The 24866-nt window shown below is 37.5% G+C and overlaps 1 protein-coding gene and 8 non-coding genes across 9 annotated transcripts in view; 5 read left to right on the forward strand and 4 right to left on the reverse strand.

Moving 5' to 3' along the window:
• The window catches only part of EcR (Ecdysone receptor), a 96113-nt gene extending 89067 nt beyond the window's left edge, over positions 1 to 7046 (reverse strand). Inside the window, exons 1-4 of the mRNA XM_070994874.1 lie at positions 6803 to 7046; positions 6089 to 6322; positions 2035 to 2525; positions 1804 to 1970 (exon numbers count right to left, since the gene is read on the reverse strand). Coding sequence (XP_070850975.1) covers positions 1804 to 1970; positions 2035 to 2477 — 610 coding nt within the window. The 5' untranslated portion in view covers positions 2478 to 2525; positions 6089 to 6322; positions 6803 to 7046. The remainder of the gene's footprint in view (positions 1 to 1803; positions 1971 to 2034; positions 2526 to 6088; positions 6323 to 6802) is intronic.
• TRNAN-GUU (transfer RNA asparagine (anticodon GUU)) lies at positions 2571 to 2644 on the reverse strand. The gene has a single exon. It is a non-coding gene; the product is annotated as a tRNA-Asn (tRNA).
• TRNAN-GUU (transfer RNA asparagine (anticodon GUU)) lies at positions 3061 to 3134 on the forward strand. Its single transcript has one exon. It is a non-coding gene; the product is annotated as a tRNA-Asn (tRNA).
• Positions 3594 to 3667, reverse strand: TRNAN-GUU (transfer RNA asparagine (anticodon GUU)). Its single transcript has one exon. It is a non-coding gene; the product is annotated as a tRNA-Asn (tRNA).
• Positions 7047 to 17075: 10029 nt separating the features above from the next.
• On the forward strand, positions 17076 to 17148 carry TRNAR-ACG (transfer RNA arginine (anticodon ACG)). Its single transcript has one exon. It is a non-coding gene; the product is annotated as a tRNA-Arg (tRNA).
• Positions 17149 to 17237: 89 nt separating this feature from the next.
• TRNAN-GUU (transfer RNA asparagine (anticodon GUU)) lies at positions 17238 to 17311 on the reverse strand. Its single transcript has one exon. It is a non-coding gene; the product is annotated as a tRNA-Asn (tRNA).
• Positions 17312 to 17410: 99 nt separating this feature from the next.
• Positions 17411 to 17484, forward strand: TRNAN-GUU (transfer RNA asparagine (anticodon GUU)). The gene has a single exon. It is a non-coding gene; the product is annotated as a tRNA-Asn (tRNA).
• Positions 17485 to 21302: 3818 nt separating this feature from the next.
• On the forward strand, positions 21303 to 21376 carry TRNAN-GUU (transfer RNA asparagine (anticodon GUU)). Its single transcript has one exon. It is a non-coding gene; the product is annotated as a tRNA-Asn (tRNA).
• Positions 21377 to 21788: 412 nt separating this feature from the next.
• Positions 21789 to 21861, forward strand: TRNAK-CUU (transfer RNA lysine (anticodon CUU)). Its single transcript has one exon. It is a non-coding gene; the product is annotated as a tRNA-Lys (tRNA).
• The last annotated feature ends 3005 nt before the right edge of the window (positions 21862 to 24866 follow it).

Here is a 24866-nt window from a genome sequence, read left to right on the forward strand (position 1 = left end):
TATACTAAACATTTTGTTTTGGTTATTATTTTAACGTGTTACTATTTTTTTTACTTTTGCACACAAAATTGTTTTATAATCCCGTTCTAAAACACAAAAAAAAAATAAATGTTGACTGTTCGTGGGCTTGAACTCACGCCATTTTGAAAGTTCAACGCATTAGACCACCGATTTTCATTTCGATTGCGATATGTTCGGAAACAAAGATGCTATCATTTGTATACCCTCGCAGAAGTTACAATGATTTCAATCAGAAGTTTACAACGCAGTGAAGGAGACGTTTTCGACCCCATACAGTATATCTATTCTTAATCAGCATCACTAGACGAGTCGATCTAGCCACGTCCGTCTGTCCGCTTCTACGCAAACTAGTCTCTCAGTATCGGGCCGAAACCTTCCCAAAAGTCTTATTTCTATTGAAGTTAGTACATAAATCGGAACGAGCCAGATCGGACAACTACATCCTACAGCTCCCATGATCAAAAAAAATATTAAAGACATTTTTTTTAAATTATAACCTTGGCGTTTTTTGGGATTATCATTCTTTTAACATTTCAGAATTCCGAACAAAATTTACAACAAATCGGACGACTTTGCCATATTGCTGCCATAGAAACAATCTGATAGTTAAAGTTTATTTTTTAAAATCGGAACGCTCTGTACATTCAATGACCTGCATGGGTATAAAAACTTCGGCGTGCCGAAGTTAGCTTCTTTTCCTGTTTTCTTTAATTATTCCTTTGGGAGCCGTATGCCATATATACTACCTGCAAAAGAAAGACTTATGGAAAAATTTCAATTTTAAAATTGAACGGACTCTGCTGTTTTGTTGATCATACAGATCATACAGATATCTGTATCTATTTTTATACCCGTTACTCGTAGAGTAAAAGGGTATACTAGATTCGTCGGAAAGTATGTAACAGGCAGAAGGAAGCGTTTCCGACCCCATAAAGTATATATATTCTTGATCAGGATCACTAGCCGAGTCGATCTAGCCATGTCCGTCTGTCCGTCTGTCTGTCCGTCCGGATGAACGCTGAGATCTCGGAAACTATGGGAGCTAGGCTATTGAGATTTGGCGTGCAGATTCCTGAGCTTCTTACGCAGCGCAAGTTTGTTTCAGCAATGTGCCACGCCCACTCTTACGCCCACAAACCGCCCAAAACTGTGGCTCCTACAGTTTTGATGCTAGAATAAAAATTTTAACATAAGTGTATTCTTCTCATCAATACCTATCGTGTGACCCGAAAAAAAAATTGCCACGCCCACTCTAACGCCCACAAACCGCCCAAACCTGTGACGGCCACAGTTTTCATGCTAGATAAAAAATTTTAGCTGAAATGTATTGGTCTCGTCAATACCTATCGATTGATCCAAAAAAAATTTTGCCACGCCCACTCTAACGCCCATAACGCTTTAATCTGTCTACCGCCGGTAGGTGGCGTATTTAAATCTCGATTTGCTGCTTGCATATCTCCATTTCCCTTTGGTCCCTTTAGGTGAGTAACGGGTATCTGATAGTCGAGGTACTCGACTATAGCGTTCTTCCTTGTTTCTTTTTGGTGTATTTTATAAATCTTGGGTTTTGAGGTTAACATTTACAATTATTTTTAAAACATTATGAGTTATACGACCAAATCTTAGTAATGGAGTCATCTCCAAACTTTTAGCTATAATTATATATTGTGGATCTTTTGTACGCAGTGTGGCGGTAAGTAAACACTTCCCTTGTGACACCCAAACCCTAAAACTATACGTATGTATGTACATCGTATGCGCTTACTTTGGTCTATAACTCACCTGTTTTGCCGGTGGGACTGTAGGGATCATAACTTCCGGCTGACATAGGCGAAGCATAGCCGTTAGACATATTGTAGCTGTGATTCTGCGATCCGGGTGATGGTGAGAGCGGCGGCGCTGAGCTGGGCACGCTGCCTGGACTAGGTGTGGACATCCAATCCTCTGGGCTGGAGATAAGATTGAATTTAGAAGTGTGGTTTCTGGCAGAGCCGTTATCAAGGGCGCTCTTACACATCTAATCGTGGCCTCTTGTTGGGAGCAAGCACCAAGTGCCCGTTGGCTGCCGCAGCCGACGTCGAAGCTGCTGCTGTCGAACTTGGGTTGGAAGATGTGGCTGCTGCTGCGGGGGCCGCAACGGTGGCGATGCTGGATCCTCCGGCTGCCGTGCTCGCGACAATGATGTCCGGCATGGGCTCGATTTTAATCGGGGTGGAGTTTGACTTCAGTATGTCCTCGACTGCGGTGGCAGATGTTGTTGCTGTTGCGCAGCCATTCGCACTGGCCTCATGCAAGGTCAAGGCGGCATGGCTTCTGTCGGCGAGCGAAGAACATGTGGAGACTGGGGCAGACGAAGATGCGCCTGCGGTGGCAGCTAACTGTTGTTGCAACAAAATGTGGCTAGGTGTCGAGGAGCGCTTTTGTTTTGATTGTAGTTGTCCGCCCGTCGTCAACATGGCCACGCCTTCATGATGTCCATTAGCGTAGAATCACATCCCTCGTACCTGTGCAGCAAAAAAAAAACATTAAAAACATACAAAAAGTTAAGCCGCCCCCGGGTGGACTCGAACCACCAACCTTTCGGTTAACAGCCGAACGCGCTAACCAATTGCGCCACGGAGGCTCATGTCGATGAGCGGTTAAATATCGTAACTAAGCCAAGACAAGAACATTTTATCGGGGGTGCCACAGAAATCGCAGGGTGCCCATTCAGCGTCAGATGCATTAAAAAATATTGTGCGCGACTTAACTCTGATGTGATTTCATGGCACCCTTTATGTATAATATTCAATATCCACAGGCGTGCTTTAGAAATTGCTTAGATTTTTTGCTACCGCACGAACAACAATAATTAGTATTGAAAAAGTCATTCCGTGTTCTTAAAAATACTACTTCAAATAATTTACTTTGATTTTTAGTGAGCAAAAACTAGATCCCCCACTTTAAATTTTATTAATAAATAATATAAAAATCTTTAACAGCAGTGAGGGATACACTTTCATAATCGGAATAGAGAATAAATATGGAACCAGCCCCGTAGCCTCCGTGGCGCAATTGGTTAGCGCGTTCGGCTGTTAACCGAAAGGTTGGTGGTTCGAGTCCACCCGGGGGCGGAAAAACTTTTTTCTTTTAATTTTACACATTTTTTTAAAATCGAATTATTTTTTAAACCTAATCAATTTCAACAGACATTTTTGTTTGTCTCATACTATTAAAGATATTAATTTAAAACACAGAAATCCCATGCATCAATATACATTTTACACGATATCTGTGGCAGCCCTGATAAAGGAGCTGAAAAAGTGATTTTTTTCTAATGTCCTCAATATTCAAATACAGGTTGTAGTGGTTTAAGCCCCTCTTTTCAGGTGAAATCCTACACGAAACATTGTTCGAAAAGGATGAAGGTATACGAAAAAAATGTCTGTTAACACCCCACAACCAAATCCTAAACATTAATATTTTGCAAAAGTTTTATAATAGTTAAATAGTCCAATTCAAAACATTTTTGTTTTATGTTTTGTTGCTGTCTAAATTAAAAATGTCGAATTTATCTCGAAAGAAAAAAAGGACGCCCCCGGGTGGACTCGAACCACCAACCTTTCGGTTAACAGCCGAACGCGCTAACCAATTGCGCCACGGAGGCCGATGCGACCGGGCCGACAAGTGGCGGCTTTAAAAAACAGCTCATATAGCGAATGAATCCAGTCTATCGATGTGTAGGCAGCTACCTCACTTCAAAAGTATTGATTAGTCCTTGCTCATGAGCTTGCTTTACTCGATTCACTAATGTAATCATTTACCTAATTAGGAAACTTTTCCAAACGCCCTTTGGCATTAAATGTTATTATTTATAAGCATGTGCCCGGGTATTAAATTGCATAACCAGATGTCAATTACCTGCAGTCGAACGAGGTCAATGCAGCAGTTTAATGCACTATAACTATAGTTATATACGTGTGACATGCAACGCTGGAACTTAAACTGAAGCAGAGCCAGCCGACCGCCCGATCGCTAAAGGCGGTGCCTTTGTTTTAGCGCAGAATTAAATTCTCAAGTGTACCACCCACAAAGCAATACACCCTAAGCACAGACCCTCTAATAAACCACACACGGAACGCACCCAAGCGAGGCGCCGACAAAATGGCGTAAGCATATTGACCCAGAATCCTTGATAAGGTCGTTCCACGTTGGGCAGCAACACATACGAACGGCCCAGTCACATACCGACTGGATCCGAACGCTGTGACCCAATTTCGATGGATGCTTATATAACCCATCTGAAGCCCGCCTTCTGCCTCAGTACGATTATCAAATTTTAATTAACCCACCAGGCCAACAAAAATGCACGACAGAAGTGCGGTGCACATCGGGAAAACACTCACCGAGCTGCGAATGCAAAATTTTGGCGTCAGTTGTGCAGATTGAAATCTATTTGTGGCACATAAAAATAGCAAGCTTGTATTCGGCCCTTCCTCCAATCCCCGCCCCACTCCCCGTGCGTTCGACAGAGTTTATTAGCCTTTTGGTTCGTTTCGTTTTACTTCTGGCATCTTGCACTTGCACTAATTTCGCGGACCGGCTTGTTGTTGCTCTGGCTGTTGTGTTGTGTTCTTCATGTGTGTGTGGGTAATCAATCGGACTGACTAGAACCGCGGTTGACGACCGGCTGACCGCCGGAGGAACGAGGCGACTGAGGGGCCCACTAAATGATGCACTTCCGCTGCATAAAAAACAGGAGAATTTCATTTGTGCTGTATTTTTCTAAAATCTCGGGAAATACTTCGTGAGACGACCACAACTCATCTGCATTTCCAATTGTAGCCGAGCAATAGCAGCTGCAATTTATGTACATAACAATTAGCGGAAAGAAAATTAATTTTAAGTTTTGGTCTTCACCGCGGAGTTTTGTAAAACTTTGTCATTTCTGCGTGTAAGCACAAAAGTCCTTGGAGAAACTGTTACGATAGAAGGATGTTTAAATCGCGTCGTTAACTGCATTTTAAATTAATTTTTGACTCTTTTTTAAATTAGTCTCTCTTTAAATAATTTGTTTGGTTAAAATTTTGAGTCCATCGATCTTAATTCAGAAAACTGAAGTCAAAACAAAAAGACGCTTTAGAATCAACTGACAGATACCCATTACTCTGTGTACCAATTTCAAAATAAAGGCCCAAACTTATACATGAGTACCAATAACGATTTCAAAAATATATTCGAAATGTTAATAGATGAAATTAAAATTAAATCGTTAAAATGCTCCATATGGGCGAGTTTGCCATTTTTAAGCTCAACTTTACCCTTAAACCAATTAGTATTTGTTGCTCAGTGCCAATTATTTTTAAAGTGTCTGTCCGAATGAACTCTGAGATCTCGGAAACTTAAAAAGCTACAACATTGGGATTAAGCCTGTAGGTTCTAGAGATAGCTACGCACAAACGGCTGTAACCCTAAAGTCTGATCGTCGCCCATATATTTTAAAATTTTGTTTCAGAGTAAATTGAAATTGATGTTATTGATCAATACATGTCTCGTACAAATCGTATTATTTTATTTATTCTCAGGTGAAAAGGCAATTGAGAAATTACCTATAACTTATGCTTTTTTATGCAGCTATAGCTACTGTGGCCTTTCCGTGGTCGGCAGCGCCCCATTAAGCGGGCATACGGAATAGCTCTCCCCTGCCATCGCACGTACAATGTGGTACAACAGTCGTTACACCCACATCGATAAGCCCCTTGCAAATTACTCACACAAATAAAAGGCAAATTGTCAATTGCGGGTTAGATTTTAAAACAGTTCCCGAGTTCGAGACCACGAAGTAAAATTCTTTAAAGAAATTCACATTACCGGTTATGTCGCTTACGCACTAGAAGCTTACGGGTCAAAAAAATGTTTTTTTTTGCAATTGTTTTTAAATTTTAAAAAATGTTCCTAAGCAATGACATACGCTAAAAATAAAATCTTTATGCTGAGAGCCATTGAATATGGTAGTGACCTTCCGCACACCCCCGGTGCGCTTCGTCACTACGTTACCCCTTGTCCGCAGCGATTTAGACTCACTCACCCAGTTTTTATGCAGTTTTGTTGTATTTCTAAAATAGTCCGCTATAATGTGGTAATTGGTTCCCTTACTTCTTTACTGTCTTTTTTTATTTTTATTTATTGCTTATGATTCCCTTTTGATCAAAATCGTATATTCTTACACTTGATGGGAAAACTTAATTTGATTGCACCTTTTATACAGTTCAACAATATTTGAAAGTTAGTTCCGGCCCACAGTACTTTGCAAATGCATTTTCTACAAGAGCAGAGAGGGAGAGAGCGAGTTAAAAAGAGCGGGGGTGAGAGAAAGCTGCGAAGAGTTCGAGAGAGAGAGTAGGAAATGCATGTGTAGCGCCCAGACACGTGCATTACCCGACGATTTCTGGTTGGCGCAATTCGATCGAAAAATATCAGGCTCAGCAAAAAGTTTGAATAAACTTATGTTTGGCCCATTTCGCTGCTGAAATTTCTGTAATAAAATTGGACACAAGCTGTTTTTCATTTCGTTCGTTAAACATCGTCCAAAGAACCGCGACAGCTCTGTTATTAGTACTCTCCGTGGAATCTTTCTCTCTCTCTCGCTGAGCGAATAAACAAGCGCCCCAACTGCATGGAATGTTTGTCAAGGGGCGGGGGTAAAAGGGGGACGTGTCACTCGCCACAGCAGCAACAACAACACTGAATATCAAACTCGGCACACATTTTGTAGCTTTAAAAACATATTTCCGATACAAACTTAATGTGCCATCAAGTAAAGATTTGCCTAAAAACACAATTGGTAGTTTGATTCTTTTGATTTGCAGACAGAATGTATGATTCGACGATCTTTGTTTAAGCACTAAAACGGGTGCAGCGCGTTGATTAACCCGAAATTGGATTTATTCTCCGCGTTGTCCCATCACGGTTTTCGAGTTTGTTTTCGATTTGTCTGCATTTTTTCACCGTAAACTACGCGCGATGTAATTTGTATTACTCGAGAAACTCTGAAACTGAAACGTCAATGCCGCCGCCTCTGCCGCCTGCGCCGGCAGCGCTGCTCGGCCTCTGCCGTCGCTGTCAGGTGAAGCTCTCTCATCCTCTCTCGATTGCTGGCGGGGCCAGAATGTAGTTTTTGCTTTTGCTGCGCAGGCGCTCTTCGCCGAATTTTTGGCCTGGCAATGCCGCCCTTTCGCTCACGAGCCCGACTTTTGGTTTCTGTGATTTCTTCAGACTCTATTTTGTTGTGTTTTGGCGCTTGGTTGTTTTGACTCTCAAGCTGCGCCCGCTCAACTTTCGCGTCAGTTCACAGCGGCGCGAGCAACAACAACTACGGTGCAGTAGCTAGCCACAGCGGCAGCATTCACGCACAGTGGTTGACAATCGTTTTATAAATTCAGCATTGTTCCTTCTTCGACTTAAAATTTTAGAATTTCGTTTCATTCAAAAATTACAAAGTTAGAAGGTTATTATAAGGGCTATAAAATCTAATCCATTTTAAATATTAGAAATGGTAATCGAATTTTTCTACATTGTCTAAATATTAGCGTCTCGAATTTCAAGTCCGCTTTTCGCCCTCTAATTACTATACATATGTAATTTTCTAAAATTGAAAAATACAATTTGGCTGGTTTTTTTCCAAATAAAATTATTGGCACGCTTAGCCTAACCGATTTGATTTTTCATTTCAAAATCGGGTTTGGCTCTATATCCTAAATGGTATAATGCTAAAATAGTATTGTAACATCGTTTAAGTACTTTAAATTAGACCGTAAATGTTTATATATTTAAAAAAAAGGTAATTGGCCTTTCCTCTGCGAAAAAAGTGTTTCATTTGCAGGATCATGGATACTATCATTAATTAATGGGTGCTCAGAATCTATTTTACCTATTGAAACAACGGTATTTTTCTCTTGCAAAGCGGGGGGCTTTAGACATGCAGTTTCATTGACAAAATGGCTTACAATCGTATTCCGCCAAAAGGGATATGTAAGGTTTTTCGCGTCCCTACGAATGTATCAAATTCAACGCTACTGAGATATTTTTGATCAAATACTGGTTATATTGGTCAATCGTGTATTTAAAGATATAGTTTCTTTTGCAATATTGCTTAGAATTTTTTTTGCGTCCATACAAATTGGCCCAGTCTAATCTATAAGGAACAAGAACGTGTATGTAACAATTGAAGAACCTATTTAATTTATCCGTATACAAACGGATATACACTTAAGTGGTCTGTTCGACCTAGCGCCCGTGTTGCAGGTTGTCCCACTGTGCGCGCACTTGGCCAAACATACTCGTTCTTGTTATTACTCTGCTGGCTTTAGGCCACAGTGCGGAACTTTTGAGAAATTGAAAACTGGTTTCTGTGCTTGGCTCATTGGCAGAGTAAAACTTGTGGACTGCTATTCCGTGTTTCTTTTCGCAGTGGCTCTTGAGCTCTACTTGCTGGCGACTGCGCTGCTGTGATTTGTTGCTGCTGCGGTTCTGGATGTCTTTTATGCCTGTGACTTTGTAACACACTTTTTATACCCGTTACTTGAAGAGTAAAAGGGTATATTAGATTCGTCGGAAAGCATGTAACGGGTAGCAGGAAGCGTTTCCGACCATATAAAGTATATATGTACATATATTATTAATCAGAATCACTAGCAGAGTCGATCTAGCCCTGTCCGTCCGTATGAACGCTGAGATCTCGGAAACTATTACACCTCGAATGTAGGGATTTGGAAAGCAGATTCTTGAGGTTCTAAGACAGCTCAAGTTTCCTTTAGAAGGGTTCTACGCCCACAGTAACGCCCATACCCCCTTGTTAAAGCCTGTCTAGCGTAACTGTTCAATTGTGTTTTAAATATCTATCTTTATGCCAAAAATGGTTAAAATCGGACCAAAGTTATAAGCAAATAAAGAAATCGACGCTAGGTGGCGCCGTTGCGGGGTGTGCAATTGTGAGCAGACGCTATGCTGCATATGTATCTCCATCTCCCTCTCACTCCCCTCAGCTGAGTAACAGGTATTTGATAGTCGATGGCATCGACTATAGCGATTTCTCTTGTTTGTGTTGATTTTGCCTCTGCTCAGGTCGCTGCATATCCGACAACAATGCGACTTTTGATTTTAATGATTTTTGTTTATTTTATTCAAAGGAATTTTATTTATTATTTTTTATAAGCGCTCTCGAATTGCACTGGCACATTTCTCGGGTTTTGTGCTAGTCGTCGGAATATGTTTTTTATTATACCCTTTACTCGTAGAGTATAAGGGTGTACTGTATTTGCTTGAAAATGTGTACTAGGTACACTCCTCTGAGTTTCTCAAAAAACCGTTCACAACGTCCTTAATATTAGTATTTTCGTTCTCAAAAGTGGGCCATGATCGACCCATACTCAAATTCTCGAAACCGATATCGAAGTCTTCTCGGCATTCGAATAACTTTTGAAAATGTGTGCTTTCGATATGGAGTTGAAGTCTTCTCGGTTTCAGCATCGAATCGAACTCGATTTAGAGATGAGTCGGTCTCGGATTTACGCATAAAACCTTCTCGCTCTCAGATTTCATTCTCATATAAAAATGTTAAATTTTGTAAAGCTCTATGTATGTACAATGTACATATATATTTTAGCCCAACGGCTTTCATATAATTATTTAGTTGCTATACATACATAATTAGGTGGTGTTATAAATTCGGATAACTTATAAATATAGTTCCTTGATAAATCACAACCGGTAGAAAACCTAAGGCATTCAAAAGAAACTCCGGCAGCTAAAACAATATATTATTAGTATTATTGTGCTTAAGATAAGTTGCAAAAACAATCACACTCTATTTGATACACCCAGAAAAATATCAGGAAAATTTTTCATGGATTTACAACAATCCGCTCGATATGTTCCGTTCATAAAAAACAAACGCCGCGTAATCAAATCATTAACATTTCGGTGAAATGATGAACGCGTCATTGAAAAATGCAACGACGTTAATGGGGACACCATTCATGAAAACATGCAGATCTAGTGACCCGACTGTCCGCACTTGAAAACTTAGCTCGGTGGTCCGCTGGTAGCACAGAACGTACACAATTGTACGTTTTATTAAAATATTATTTCTAATGTGTATATGTTTATATATGTAATCTTCTAATAATATAATAAATAAAATCTTTGTCATCAGCAAAATATCCAAAATACATAAAATTCTAGCAACAGCAAAATAATTGTAAGGAAATTAAATAAATCCTCTACCAGGAGTCCAGAAAAACTGGCTTGTACACATACCTCGTTTTATTATGTTCTCAAGTTAAGCCCGAAATGTTCTTAAACTGACCCCATTCGTTCAGAACCCAACCCTAAAGTTTCGGTGAAATTTTATGAACGAGCGTTCATGAATTGTCAGCAAACGGGCTTACGCACTTTTTGACCCCGTTCGGTCTTGATTTTTTTCTGGGTATATTACATTGTAATATGTAATATATTTATATTTGTGGTTATGTCTGAGTGTCATTGTGGTTGCAGTTTCAAGTCTGTGCTATTAATTCGACACATAAGTTTATTGTTCAATATATACTTAAATAAATATATTTGGTATACAAATATGAAAAGGAACTAATAAATCGCATTACTCGAATAAAAAAAATGAACAAAATAACACAAACTGAAAAAATATGATTTTACTTACGTTTTAGTTGGAAAAGGGCCTTGATTAAGTTAAACTCGAGGAGCAGGTCCTTCCATTTTTTGCCACACTTTGCAGATAAAAAAGAAGTGAATTTGCAGCGGCAGAGTTGCAGCTCACTTCGATAACTTCCCGATAATTTTAACAGAGATTAAATTTTTTTTACGTCTTCCTTACTTCCTTCTCCAGATTGATATTGCTTTTGACTCGATATCAAGAAGAATAAGTGAGAACCGATCTCGGCTTGTTCCGTTCTCAATTTTTTCGACCTATAAGGTATACATACATATGTATACATTCTATACAGAATATATATTCTACCTGAACACATATGTTTGTATATTCGTGATCAGGATTACTAGTCGAGTCGATCTAGCCATGTCTGTCTGTCTGTATGAACGTTAAGAAACTCATCTTGAGATTTCGGAATCTAAAAAGAATGTTGGGATTAGGCAAAGGGGTCGGGCAGAGATAACGCTTTACTCTGACGCGCATATGTTCAGCATAACCTCAAACTATTTACCTAAGCTAATTTGCTATAATCGACTATTGAACCTATTAGCCAGGGGAATCCAATAAAGCGCACCCACAGGGTCGTCCACCGTCACCCGTTCCACCCCGGCCCACCCTGCCTCGGTACCACCATGAAGAGTGAGCATAAGCGGGGTGGGAGGTATGACCAAGGGGACGCATCCACGCCCCAATTGAATGACACGACATGCGAGCGGCCAGCATGCTAGAGGCAACAACACAAAATGCTAGCGCAGCTATGACGAAAAATCTGAAAGCAACAACCACAACTAAATACAACTACAAGCGCTGACAGCAAGTTGAATGACATAAAGCATCAACTGACCTTCAACTCTGAGAGTGAACCTTAGAAAAAATGAATACTTTTACATTCGCGGCAGCCACATGCAAACGCAAGTGTGAGAGCGGCGAGTGCAACTTTATAGCTCGTTCGATGTGGGAGAGAGACAGCGGGAACAAAGAGGAAATCAGCAGAAGCACAAGCACTCAACCATGGCGAAAATGACTGTTGCAACCCACTCTCTCGCATACACATACAGAAAAAAAATTGCACCTCTCCAATGTGCCCTCTGTAAGAGAATGTAGCAAAGGAAGAGAGCGCGCAATTGAGCACTATACGCTCCACATTCTAGAGGTGGGGGAGTGTCTAGCGCTGAATCACGAGCAGCCGATGCCGATCTGGAGGTGATCCATTGTGATTATAATAGATAATAATTTCCACAGACTCCATCCGGTGTATTTTTGACAAAACTCCAATTCCCACAGAGCAACAGCTGTTCTGAAGACCCGTGGCTAATCAAACCAAACCTGTTGCTCTACGCCTTCCATTTTCAAAAGTTCCCTGTCATTATTGTTTACGTTTTCGTAGTGAATTTTTTAATTTTTACTGTCAAAAAGAAGAATTTAGAGTTATACAGAAAAAACATCGCCATAGTATCACATAAAAGTGTCCGTTGTATTTGGATGGGAAACTAGCTGCAAAATTTTCGGACCTGCAAAACCTTATGGACCTTCCGTTCAACGGATGGAAGATGGTGGACGAATCACTGTGGGAAGAAGGCTGGCTATTAGCCATTTTTGAACCGCAATTAAAGACGAAGAAATGCTTTATTAGGTATCTAAAATAAAATATTGGCAACTAATCAGATACCCTTTTTAAAATAATTTTCGAACATTTTTTAACGGAGTTATTAGAGAAAGAATGACGTCGTCATAGACAACATTTGCCGTCAAAATAATAGTAGCGTAACCGCCCTTCATTATTTTAAAAGTTTAAAATACATCTCAATGCCCTGTAACTCCCAAAGTGTTTATATTGAGTATATTGTGAGCTCCAACTGGGCCAATTTTTTAAACTATTCAGTGATTAGCGTCTAATGATATCTTAAAAACTTGAAAAAAAATACGACAAAAACAAAGACATAAACTATTTTAAAGTTACCATCCAAACGAACCAAACCAGCCATATTTTCACAAAACCTAAGGTAAAATAGATTTAGCTTTATTTAATATAGCTTTGAAATAAATAATGACAAATTCTCACTTTTGACACTATTTTCGGTATATGTATACTTAAATGTTAATAAAGTTATATGTTTATTTGTTTAAACAGTTTTTATTGATTACCGATTATCGATTTTAACAACCTTAAAAACATATGTTTTATGGCACTGCCCAAATTTAAATTTCTGGCGCAAAGCTGTTACCGGCCTAACAATGCAAGGCTATAATAAATAAAGTTCTATCTATTTTACCATTTTTTAAAGTACTTTTAGAGATTTTAAATTTTGAAAAGAATAATATGAAAATAATATTATTTTCCAATTATTTACCCGTTCGTTCCTATGACAGCTCATAAAAATTTTACTGTAAAATCGCCCCAAAAAAAGGGGCCAATGGCGATTGGGAACAAAATGAGGGGAACACTTTCTAAAAATCGGCATGTATTGGTCTTAGATTTAGTCTGATTTTTCCTAAATCTAGGGTGAATTTTCTAAAATCTGGGTCGTTTTTTCTGTTTTCAAATGTAAATACCCTTAGCATATGAAAAAAGTTTTACGAATCAACGGCAACATTTCTTGAAATTATGGTGACTTTCTTATTTTTATGGTAAATGGCCTTAATTTAAAAGAACATTTTTCTTGAGTTAATGGTGTTTTTTGTTTTAAAGGTAAAGCGCCTTAAAAATAAGGCAAGCGCCCTAAAAATTAAAACAAATTTGTATAAAAACAAGGAAGAACGCTTTAGTACCTCGACTATCAGATACCCGTTACTCAGCTAATGGGACCAAAGGGAAATGGAGATATGCAAGCAGTAAAGCGAGATTAAAATGCGCCACCTACCCGCGATCTCTCTTATGTGGGCGGTAGACAGATTTAGGCGTTATGGGCGTTAGAGTGGACGTGGCAAACTTCCAGAGGGAGTTATGATTTCAGTCAGAAGTTTGCAACGCAGTGAAGGAGACATTTCCGACCACATAAAGTGTATATATTTTTGATCAGCATCACTAGGCGAGCCGATCTAGCCATGCCCGTCTTGATCATATAGCTGGCATAGGAACGATCGGAAGAGTGGTGGAAAAATAATATGAAAAACATTTTAGCTTCGGTGTGTTTTGACATATTTTTAGGAATTTCGAGCAACAATCCTTAAAAATTTAACATGGTGTTACTAACATTGATTATTTCTTATAACTGCAAGGGTATACAAACTTCGGCTTACCGAAGCTAACTTCCTTTCTTGTTTAACATATAACCGCCTACGCTTGGGAATAACATTTTTTAATTAGTTCTGAATTTCGATAATAATTTTATCAAAATCGGAACAAATTATATCTTCGGTGTTTTTTGACATATTGTCTCATACTATTGGGATTATCATTTTTTTTTTTTTTTAAGAATTTCGAATTTAATTTTAAAAAAATCGGACGATTTTATCATTTATCTGTCAAAGAAACGGTCAGAGAAATAATGAACTAATTATTTTTTAAAAAATGTTGCTTATTGATTTTGATCGTATTTTCTTTAAGTTCTTTAAGTTATTTTAAGTCTATTTCAACTTTTCAGAATTACGAATTTAATTTTACACAAAAATCTGACGACTATAATATTTTGCTGAATGGGGTGGAGTCAAGACACGAATAACATGGAACAAGTGTACAGGTGTTCAAATTTTAAGGTAGGCTACCAAGGTATACCCGTTTTTCCAATTTTAGATTACAGAAATAACCATGTTACTAACATTGATTATTTCTTATAACTGCAGGGGTATACAAACTTCCTTTCTTGTATTAATATCCCATAGCTCATCAAAATATTGTAAAAAAAATGTAATAAATATAACTTTGGTGTTTTTTGACATATTAACTTTAACTTTTGGTAGTATCATTCTTTTAACAATTTAGAATTTCGAATAAAATGAAATAAAAATCGGACTTTTTCGGCATAATAATACAAAGACCGTTAAATTTCAATTTCGGTAAACATTATCTTAATATATCGGACCTTTTTTTTAGTTTTCTAAAAATTGGAAAACTCTATATATACAATGCTGAAATAGGAAGCACTGCCTGGGAAAAATAAGGCTCAAAAAGAGTACAAATAATCTCAATATCAGTATTTCTATCGTTAAAAATTTGTTATGAAAGAAAGAAAATTTTACACAACTTTAGAATTTATTGTTATACTTTTTATGAGTGAAAAATTATTAAATTTGAATGCAATTTACTCGAAAAATTTTCGTTATGTAAAGATTAATTGCTTTTATTTTAAATTGAAAAAAGTATGTATATAACTTGTATTTTATACCAATTTATAAATATAACAGCATTAAAATGTTTTGTATAAAACAGAAAAAAAGCTAATTATAATAGGCACAACGATTATAAAACAGACAAAAACAAAGTAAAAGCCAAGCGATGAAGGGATGGGAATGCAGACGCTACAGCCAAAAATAAAAATGCATTCGGAAATGGGACGCCGTGCTCTGCTATGTTCCATTAAAGTACAGTATTTATGGTTGCCTCACCGTCGAAAAAAGGCCAAAAAAAACTGAAGGGCGAGCTACTTTTTCGGCATCCATCGGCAATTTACGTCATCGCACTTGGGTGCACTTGCCGATCTCTCTTCGGCTCCGCTTCCGTCGACCCGCTCGCCTTACTCTATCCATCCCATTAAAGTTAAAACTACCAACTGAAATTCAAATTCTCATTCATTGTTCCAAAATACAATACGCTCGTTTTATAGAAACGGGGCATACAGTGCCGAACTTTACAGTTGGCACTCTTAGCATCTTCAGCGGGTATTAAGATTTCAGTCAGAAGTTTGCAACGGAGTGAAGGAAACGTTTCCGACCCCATGAAGTATATAAATTCTTGATCAGCATCACAGCATTCGATCTAGCCAGTCCGTCGGTCCGTCCGTTTCTACGCAAACTAGTATCTCAGTTTTAAAGTTATCGGCCTGAAACTTTCCCAAAAGTCTTCTTTCTTTTGCAGGTAGTATATGAGTCGGAACCAGGAATAATAGAAAAAAAACAAGGAAAAACGCGATAGTCGAGTACCTCGACTATCAGATACCCGTTACTCAGCTAATGGGACCAAAGGGAAATGGAGATATGCAAGCAGCAAGGCGAGATTGAAATGCGTTAAGCGTTATGGGCGTTAGAGTGGGCGTGGCAAATTTTTTTTGGATCAATCGATAGGTATTGACGAGACCAATACATTTCAGTTAAAATTTTTTTATCTAGCATGAAAATTGTGGGCGCCACAGGCTTGGGCGGTTTCTGGGCGTTAGAGTGGGCGTGGCAAACTTTTTTTGGGTCAATCGATAGGTGTTGACGAGAACAATACATTTCAGTTACAATTTTTATTCTAGTATCAAAACTGTAGGAGATTCTTTCAGATACTTTTTTTATTCTAACATTAAAACTAAAAGAGCCACAGTTTTGGGCGTATTGTGGGCGTTAGAGTGGGCGTGGCACACTGACGAAACAAACATTCGCTGCGCAGGAATCTCTAGAATCTGCATACCTAAACCCAGTATTGCAGCTTTTATAGTTTTCGAGATCACAGCGTTCATACGGACAGACGCACAGACGGAAATGGCTAGATCGACTCGGCGAGTGAATGGGTCACGAGTAAGGGGTCGCAAACGCTTTCTTCTACCTGTTACCTACTTTCCGACGAATCTGATATACCCTTTTACTCTACGGTTATCTTTCGTTTTCGGTAAAACATAAACGCTTTAAATTGAAATGATGCTGATATTAATGTTTCTGTAACTATTTTTCACTATTCTCAAAATTGGAAAGCTCCGAATATACCATGCTCCCATAGGAAGGATATATAAACTTTGGCTTGCCGATGTAGGCTTCTTTTCTTGTTGAAGATAGAGAGTTATCACTTAACTTTTTGATTTTACTACTGCCTATAAGGCCCGTGTTTGCTACGGCTAATGCCAAAAATTAAAAATGAACATTAGTTCATAAGTTTAATTTGTAAATAAATCAAATAAAAACGAGGTAAGGGGTCGTGACGATCGCACCTTCAACTAACAAAAGTTCTGATATCAAATGGGTTTTCTCTTAGTTGTTATTATTGTAAAGCGTAACCTGGGTTCCAGGCTATCAACTTGTTTATTTTAATATTTATTGAAATGTTTTCCTTAAACGTAGTAATATTTGATATTGTTTTTTTAATAATCGCTCGACCACTCTCTGATTCTATATTCTGTGCAACATCGCTTTGTTTTTTAGCAAAATCAAAATTTTCTACAAACATTTTTTATTGACCACAAAGAAAGTTTTACATCTAGCTGATTTAATTTATATAGGTCCTGTGGCGCAATGGATAACGCGTCTGACTACGGATCAGAAGATTCCAGGTTCGACTCCTGGCAGGATCGAGTGAACTTTTTAATATTCATTATTAATAAAATTATTTTAAAATTCTACGACTTATAAAAATTTAGAGAAATCAAAGCCTAAAAGGATTCGCCCCCGGGTGGACTCGAACCACCAACCTTTCGGTTAACAGCCGAACGCGCTAACCAATTGCGCCACGGAGGCTTCGGAAAGTAAGTTATGTTGTAGCTTGGATGCGATACCCTCATTCATTTTTCGTAAATGTTAAGAAATGCATATATTTTTCGCCGCGATTTTTCAAAGGCCTCCGTGGCGCAATTGGTTAGCGCGTTCGGCTGTTAACCGAAAGGTTGGTGGTTCGAGTCCACCCGGGGGCGAAATTAATAATTTTATTTCAATAATATTGTAACTTATATATTTATTATAAATGTTTTCTTTTTGTTTTAAAACTGCCAACACTAAAATTGAAATATATCGTAGGTTAAAATATATATAAACTTCAATCTTTTTGCAAAATGTAACAGATTAGTAAGTATAAAAATTGTAATTCTACAGGTAGTATAGAAGTTGGATCCAGTCGGATCGGACAACCATATCTTATATATAGCTCTACAGCGTTCCCAATTTAATTTTTCACAAATATTACTGAAGCGAGCAACAATCCTTAAGAATTTAACATGGTATTACTAACATTGATTATTTCTTATAACTGCAAGGGTATACAAACTTCGGCTTGCCGAAGTTAACTTCCTTTCTTGTTTTATTATTAGGTTCCACACCGGCTTTGCACGGTGTCGGAAACTATAAAAACTAGAAAGTTGGGATTTGGCAATTAGATTCTTGAGCTTCTGGGGGGCACAGGCTTGATTCAATTGGGTGCCACTCCCATAACGCTAAAACCGTTTAGCACCCACGTTTTTTTATATTTTGGAAAAATGTAAATACGATTTGGTTTTGATTTTCAAAAATTCCAGTATTGCCAAACAATTTTAGATTCGGGCCATTGATATAAAAATTATGAGCAAAAAAAAGTGTGCATTCCTGGAAACAGGCGCTTTTCTACTTGTATATCTCTATCTCCCTCGCACTCCCTGAGTGCTCCCAGTACCCAGAGTAACGGGTATCTGATAGTCGATGTTTATCTTGTTTATCATTAAATTGTTTGGTGCACCAGCAGACTAGTCTTCTTAAATTGCTCCAATTGATTTGTTTTCCGTTTGGCAACAAACTCAGTGAACTTTGAAAACTTCGGTCACACTACAAGGAATACGATTTTGCGACTATTGAAACTCACAGCCGATCTGAAAACTAAGCTTTAAAACCGTTTGGACCCTTCTAAACATTTATAACACTTTCCACGCATACAGTTCTTTGACTAAATCGATTTTTTAAGACTATATCCATTCTTTAGATAAACAATGAACGTTGTGGTGCAACAGGCGTCAGGTCTTGCCAAGAAGAGCATAAGCTGGCTCAGTTCCGAGCCTTTGACAGGCTCCTTGCTTCTGCACCTTATAACAGGGCCACTGAAGTTAAAATGCATTTACTTCTCAAAAATATCCCGAAACGCGAATTACAAAGATCACCTAAAAAAAAACTGAAGCTGAAGCGAGTTTTAGCGAATTTTTACCGTCCTTTTCTGGCACGTAAAGAAAAAATCTCTGAAGGGAAAACCCCCTCTGTGAATAGGCTATAAGTCGCCGCGTTAGGAATAAGAAATTTAATCTTTTTAGCAGAACCATCAACAATACGTTCTCCGTCGAGCTTTTCATTTGGGGAATTGCTGAACTTCACCACCACCAGCTACTTGGCCGCTACAGCAGAGCTTGAAGACGCGCTGACGGAAGAGTTTCCCGAGGAATTATATTTCAATAAAATACCAACACTTGTCATTAATCGGGTATTTTTACAAATAAATTTTGGTACCTTATGTTGCCATACCATTTTGATATTTTCGAACATATCACTATGACATTTTTCATACAAGATTAATATACGCACATATGAAATTTGTGACAAAACGATCGTATTTGTAATACTAGTCTGGTATTTTTCAATATCAAACTGATGTGCTTTCATATCAAACTCATATTCTTTCATATCAAACTAATATTCTTTCATATCAAACTGATGTTCTTGCATATCAAAATGATATTCTTTCATGATGATATGACATCCAACTGATGTTCTTTCATATCAAACTGCACGTTGGGGTGTGCAAGAAGTAAATAAATTGAAATTAGACAAACATCCAGTAATTTCAATCCAGTAATCAATTTATATGTAAACTTTTCGTCCAATGTCAGAGTGACCGCGGCAAATCTGTCAAAATATCTTTAATACCATACTAAATACCATAAATACACAAAAAATAGAAGGCACAGTCATACTTTTTTTGAAGACTTTTTGATTTTACGTTTGTTATGAAAAACGTTATAAATTGATTCGAATTCATATCAACATCTGTAGTTGACATGATGTTGTATTATATTGATATGAATTTGTATCATTTTGACAAGAAAAACGCTACAGTCGATGTCCTTGACTATTAGATACTCGTTACTCAGCTTAAGGGAGTGCAATATGGTTAAAGCAACTGTGCTTTTTCACTAACACACCTATCCAATAGCGCCACCTATCTTCTTCCATGGCGCCACTTGGCCTACAGCGCCAACTAGCCTATAGTGCCCCTAGCGGCTTTATGGCGTATTAGTAAAAACAGCTTATTTGCTGCATGTGGTGTGTAATCTCGATTCAATTACAAAATAATGATTGCTTTTTGGTTATAACTTTTTTATGAGTAGTCCGATTTCAATAATTTTTTGCATGTATATGGGTATTGCTAATGAGAACTCTATTTAAATTTTAACAAAATATTAAAAAATTTGGGCGTTACACGGGACTTATTGTTATAATTTATTGTTTACATTCGACCGAATAAATGCACTTTCTAATATGTTTTTATTCTGCCCGCTTCATCAAAATATCTAAGCTTCTTAAATACAAAGGGGTATTCTATAGCAGCGTTCCGAATGAAAAAATTTTAGAAAGTGTATATGTTTTCGAATATACAAGCATTTTTGTCACAAAATTTGATATCAGAACTTTTGTATGTTGAGGGTGCAATCGTCACGACACCTTACCTCGTTAAAAGGTGCTTTTTTTTGATATCAGCAGTTTTTGTTTGAAGCATCAAACAAATAATTGGTCTACTTTCCCAAACGTAGAACTGAACAATTTAAATGATTTCGTTGCTTCAAAATGCAATGCTCAGATAGGTATTGATGAGAACAACACATTTCAGTTAAAATTTTTATTCTATCATCAAAACTGTAGGAGCCACAGTTTTGGGCGGTTTGTGGGCCAGGCACATTTGCCTGTTACATACTCTCCGACGAATCCAGTATACCCTTTTACTATACGAGTAACGGGTATAAAAACTTGAATTGATCCCATAATTCTAAATTTGAGGGACTGTGCTCTTCCGTTTCCAATATGAGAATAAATATTCTCATAATGAGTAACCGAAAAACTCGAAAAGGAGTATCGAATTGTCATAATAAATTCTAGATTATTTCTTTTAAATCAGCTCTGCGAGCGACACGAGAGATGAGCAATCTTTAATTCGTTGCGTCTATGGTTGTCTCTCTCTCACTGTTTCTAAATGCACCGCGTGTAAAGTGGCACGCTCCACAAATTGTATTTGTAAAGTGCTCTTACACGTATTAATAAATTAAAATGTGCGTATGCACGTATGTACATTAAGGTGCTGAATGTTAAATATAATATTTATATATATAGTTTTAAGAAAAATAATATATATATATAATATATATTATAAAATAAAATGAAAAAATATTTAACTCTTCCGTACTTCCCGTTCTGGGTGGAACGGGTTAAAGCACAAATGTTCCTAATTTGAGAATTTAGAAGTTCACTATCAAGAACTTGTTTCTCAATTTGAGCGATTGGCATATCTCAGTTTGAGAAAAGGGGACACTTGTTTCTAAAATGCAAGCTAAAATAGTTCTTTATATGAGTGCAGTTTGAACTAATTTTGAAGAAAAAGTGGTACGAGAATGGTTACTGGTAACAATATATTTATAATGAAGCCGAAGAACGGTAATACAGGAATAATGTCTATTTATCTTTTAAACATAATATGAAGCAAATTTACGACGCGTGTTAAACATCTGCCTCCGTGGCGCAATTGGTTAGCGCGTTCGGCTGTTAACCGAAAGGTTGGTGGTTCGAGTCCACCCGGGGGCGCTTTTACTTTTTTTGTAATTTTTGTCTAGGAATATTTCAGCACTATTAGTTATTAAGAGCAAAAAGATTAGGCTTTCGAATGCAACTACAAAAATAATAATACAAATCCAAACGGATGAAGACCTATGTATACCAGATTTGTCCTTCATTAATAATTTCATTTAAACCGTTTAAATACATTGATTTGCTAACACGAAAAAAATGCACCAAGCAAGGAGTCAAAGGTGTAATTTTGCAAGGAAACATTTGTGAAAATGGGTAAAAAAAAAACGTAACGGAAATTATAAAAATATTGTTCATGTTAAAAGCTGTTTTTTAAACGCATACAAAGTCGTGGAAGGAAAACTAGTAAATCTACGAAAAAGAAGGAAGGTGGAAGTCCGGATCTAACGCTGATCGTACAATGTGCATTGCCCGGCTAGCTCAGTCGGTAGAGCATGAGACTCTTAATCTCAGGGTCGTGGGTTCGAGCCCCACGTTGGGCGCTATTTTTACATTTTCTTTAATTGTAATTCTTTATAAGTAATGTATTATATCATCAATATGCCCCTATTGAGTGTCGAAAAATCTCTGATACAGAGGTTATCAAATTGAACATATAATATAGGATCACTTTTGACGCTTGGCAAACCTTTTTTACGAAAAAGCTTTTTTGTTACAGAAAAAAGCATTCTGCCGCAGTCGTGACTCAGATTGAAAGCGCATTGTTTTTCATGCACGGGCCTGAGTGTTCATTTTTTCCTTTCCTTTTTTTATATTTACGGCCAAATTAGTTTTTTCATACAATGTAGTATCCTTTTGACACTTATTTAGGATCAAATTAATCCTAATAATTTGATCCTGGGTGTAGTGTCATTTTCACTCACACCTATCAAATTGACACTCAAAGTTTTTTTTGGGTGTGCGCTGTAATCACGACTACCTTGCTTCCTTTACTCCTCAAGCTTTGCTTGGTCTGTGTTTTTATATATATTATATTATATTCGTCGGAAAGTATGTAACACGTAAAGGGATCACAATCCGAGTCGATCTAGCCTTGTCCGTCTCTATGCAAGTCCGTCTGCCTATCCGTCCGTATAAATGTTGAGACTCGGAAACTACACCTAATTTGGGACTTATAATCAAAGACTTGTTTTAAGTCCATAATGATTAAGGCTATGGCCTAAAATATAATCCATAATATGATAAATGCTTAACATTGAGATTTTCATCTAAACTTACAAGCCAATCGAAAAAAAGCGGGGTGTGGTTCAGCGGAACTGTCTCAGCTCCCCGTTTTCTCAAACTTAGTCCAAATCAACTGATCAATTTTCTTGACTATAGAAAAAATTTCTACATTTTACGGAATTTCGCCATAATATTTATACCCGTTACTCGTAGAGTAAAAGGGTATACTAGATTCGTCGGAAAGTATGTAACAGGCAGAAAGAAGCGTTTCCGACCCCATAAAGTATATATATTCTTGATCAGGATCACTAGCCGAGTCGATCTAGCCATGTCCGTCTGTCCGTCTGTCTGTCCGGATGAACGCTGAGATCTCGGAAACTATGAGAGCTAGGCTATTGAGATTTGGCGTGCAGATTCCTGAGCTTCTTACGCAGCGCAAGTTTTTTTTCAGCAGCGTGCCACGCCCACTCTAACGCCCACAGACCGCCCAAAACTGTGACTCCTACAGAATGGACTCCTAGAATAAAAATTTTAACTGAAATGTATTGTTCTCATCAATACCTATCGATTGACCCAAAAAAAAAAGTTTGCAACGCCCACTTTAACGGCGGTTTGTGGCACCTGTTACACCCACAATTTTTATGCTAGCTAAAAAATTTTAACTTAAATGTACTCTAACGCCCATAACGCTTAAATCTGTCTACCGCCGGTATGTGGCACATTTTAATCTCGCTTTGCTGCTTGCATATCTCCATTTCCTTTTGGTCCCTTTAGTTGAGTAACGGGTATCTGATAATCGAGGTACTCGACTATAGCGTTCTTCCTTGTTTTTTTTGTAAAGAAGAAGAGGAAGAATCGCAATTTTTCTTTAACTAATGGCGTTTTTTTCTTGAAATAATGGTAAATTCTTACTTAAATTTAGTAAAGAAATACCCATAATTTAAGGGAAAAGTGACTTTTTTTATACGTTTTGATGGTGGTCTAGCTGGTAAAGACGTCCGGTCAATAAACAATCGTTCAAAGTACCTGGTTCGAGCCCACGCCACGGCAAGTGGTAAATTTGTTTATTTATTTATCTTTTTTTTAATTTTTTTTTATTAGTTTCACTTTTCTATTTACCAAATTGTTTAAACGGTTGGTTTAGAGTGAAGGTTTAGATTAGAATAAACGTTATTGGTATGCGTAAAGCTGGACCAAAATCACCATAGCCCTCTTCAGTCATTGTATGACAAGAAGCACGCGTGGCCGAATAGTTATATGTCTGGCTATGGAGTGAGCAGTTTCGGTTTGGAGTTCATGCCGGGGTTGTCTGAGGTAAGGATTTTTCCATCTGTTATTTTATATGTTTATAAAAAGTATTTATAAAAAATAAACCTTTAATAAATTCAGGTAAATATAAAAATGTATAGACTATATTCCCATGTAATAATTGCCATCAAAATTAAAAACGGTTTTATCCATTTAAAATCCAAAATTGCAATACAAAACCAACCAAATTCCTCAAAGGTAATCTTACATTGTAAATGATTTTTTTCTTATTTTAAGACAACTTTTCTTAATTTTAAGGTTATTTACCATACATTTAAGAAACATTTTTCATTATTTCCTGAAATGGAAAGCCGTAAATTCAAAAAAAAAAAATTTTAAGCTAGAATGTTGGGATTGGGCATACAGATTCTAGAGATTTATTTATTTTACTATGGCGCCACGGCCATTCTAACGCGCATAACCAGTCTTTTAAATGTTGTTAAAGTGTAAACGAGATTTTATATTAAAATTTTTGCATTTAACAAATATTTGACCGCTAAAATCCTGTTAAACTAAATATGTCTGCTAGATTTTGATGTTGGATTTAACCAAACAATAATAGTAATTTCGTTGGAAAGCATGTATCAGCATCACTACCTGACTCGATCTAGCCATGTCCGTCTATCCATATGAACGCTGAGATCTCGGATACTATAAGAACTAGAATGTTTGGTTTTGGCGTGCAGATTCTTGGGCTTTCTGCGCAGAGCAAGTTTGTTTCAGCAGAGTGCCACGTCCACTCTAACTCCCCCAATCGCCCATAACGCTAAAACTCGTCTAGCGCACCCATTTTTTAATATTCGCTAAAAGTGAAATAAAGTAAATTAGATTTTTTTCTTGTTGTCAATACCTAAACTACATGCCAAAAATTATTTAAATCGGAACATCCATCAAAAAGCTTTAACCAAAAAATAAAGAATAATTAGCAAGCTCAACAGAGTGCGAGAGGGATGGAGATATATTCATACGAAAAATCGGCTGCTTACGAAATTTCACTAGCGCCACCTAGCTTTAA

Source organism: Drosophila suzukii, chromosome 2R (genome assembly GCF_043229965.1).
Source record: "Drosophila suzukii chromosome 2R, CBGP_Dsuzu_IsoJpt1.0, whole genome shotgun sequence".
NCBI lineage: Eukaryota > Metazoa > Arthropoda > Insecta > Diptera > Drosophilidae > Drosophila > Drosophila suzukii.